We start from the raw sequence: 1328 nt of genomic DNA on the forward strand, positions 1-1328 counted from the left end.
GCATCATCTCTACATGCAAAGAATGGCCGCGACGTCTACGGCTTCCGTCCCCTTGGCTTCCTCTCTTCGTTCTCTTCTTCTCTTCTCTCCAACTCACAACATCAGCTGTCATCAACCAGCTTCCCCGACTCCTGTGTATGTTCACCGCACGCTCACTTACCACCTGCGCATACACCCCACGATGGAGTGTACGCACTGGCGGGAAGCGGTTCTGCGGAATCACTCTATACAATCGAATCGCATTTAAGCGTTTATCTGTTTTTTCCGTCGTCCTTCTCCTTCCGCATATATAATAACCGACAGCCAGAAGCTTCAATATTCTCTTGCCGCGTTAAACCGCGCTTAGAAGATAGAGTTTCCTGCAGTCAGTCAAAAATTGCAACATAGAAAAGGTACAGCTATGGCCTACTTCGCCAGCTGCGTTCACTTTAATTTCCAGCAAAACAACAAACAACTCACTCCTGACCACTCTCCGAAAACACACAAAAAGCTGGGTCCTTATCACCTAGGATAAAGATACACCTCAATGCATGCAGGAGAACAATCTGCTACTACTGTCAACTAGCATTCCATTAAGTAAATTTTTTATTATTCATATTATTAGCGAGCCACTATATCCTGTTTTTTTTGCAAGAGCCCACGTCTCACCTTGTTCTTTCTCCTTCGCCAGCATCTCATAGTACTGATAGATAATTGTGACAGCCAACAGAATACCGGTGCCGCTACCAATAGCCCCCAAGAAATCCGCAATGATCGTCAGCGCGCCGATGCACATCCCCCCGAAAGCAGCAGCAGTAGGAATGTAGCGGTTCAACACCTAAGCAAGCAGAATCCAAAAGAATAAACAAAAAAATATGAAATAGTTTATAGCTTTTCGTACTAGCTAGTCATCAACACACGCACACACACAATACCCCACCATCATGTGCATTATAATCATACATCTCATCATACACCTCACCACCCTTCTTCATATACCGCACAATCATACACATCATCATATATGTGCATACAGCAAGCAGTGGGTATGTGTTTTAGTATATTGCTGAAAACATGTTTCTCTACATACAAACACGCACACAACCCATCCGCGGCTATGCGGCCACAGGCTCTGCTCATGTACTGTAGTGTATAGTAAACCCATCATAGAACGCCTGGTTGCATGCATGCTTTGAGTGTTTCTGCAACGGAATAAGTAGAATATGTTCTTTCGTGGTTGTTGTGTTGTGTGTTTCTGTTGTTGTACCTGCACAAGCGAGCTGTCTCTGTATCCCTTCATAACCATCTGCTGATCTCTGAGTTGTTTTGCAACGTCGCGCGAGCTGGAG

At 45.0% G+C, this 1328-nt stretch overlaps 1 protein-coding gene across 1 annotated transcript in view; it reads right to left on the reverse strand.

Annotated features, from left to right (window-relative positions):
• Window positions 1-455: 455 nt before the first annotated feature.
• Window positions 456-1328, reverse strand: part of EMH_0019030 — a gene marked incomplete at both ends in the record, with an annotated part of 3053 nt that continues 2180 nt past the window's right edge. Inside the window, 3 exons of the mRNA XM_013501273.1 lie at window positions 456-505; window positions 649-817; window positions 1247-1326. Of these exons, the coding sequence (XP_013356727.1) occupies window positions 456-505; window positions 649-817; window positions 1247-1326 (299 nt within the window). The remainder of the gene's footprint in view (window positions 506-648; window positions 818-1246; window positions 1327-1328) is intronic.

This window comes from Eimeria mitis, genomic scaffold, assembly GCF_000499745.2.
Source record: "Eimeria mitis Houghton genomic scaffold, Emh_scaff660, whole genome shotgun sequence".
NCBI lineage: Eukaryota > Apicomplexa > Conoidasida > Eucoccidiorida > Eimeriidae > Eimeria > Eimeria mitis.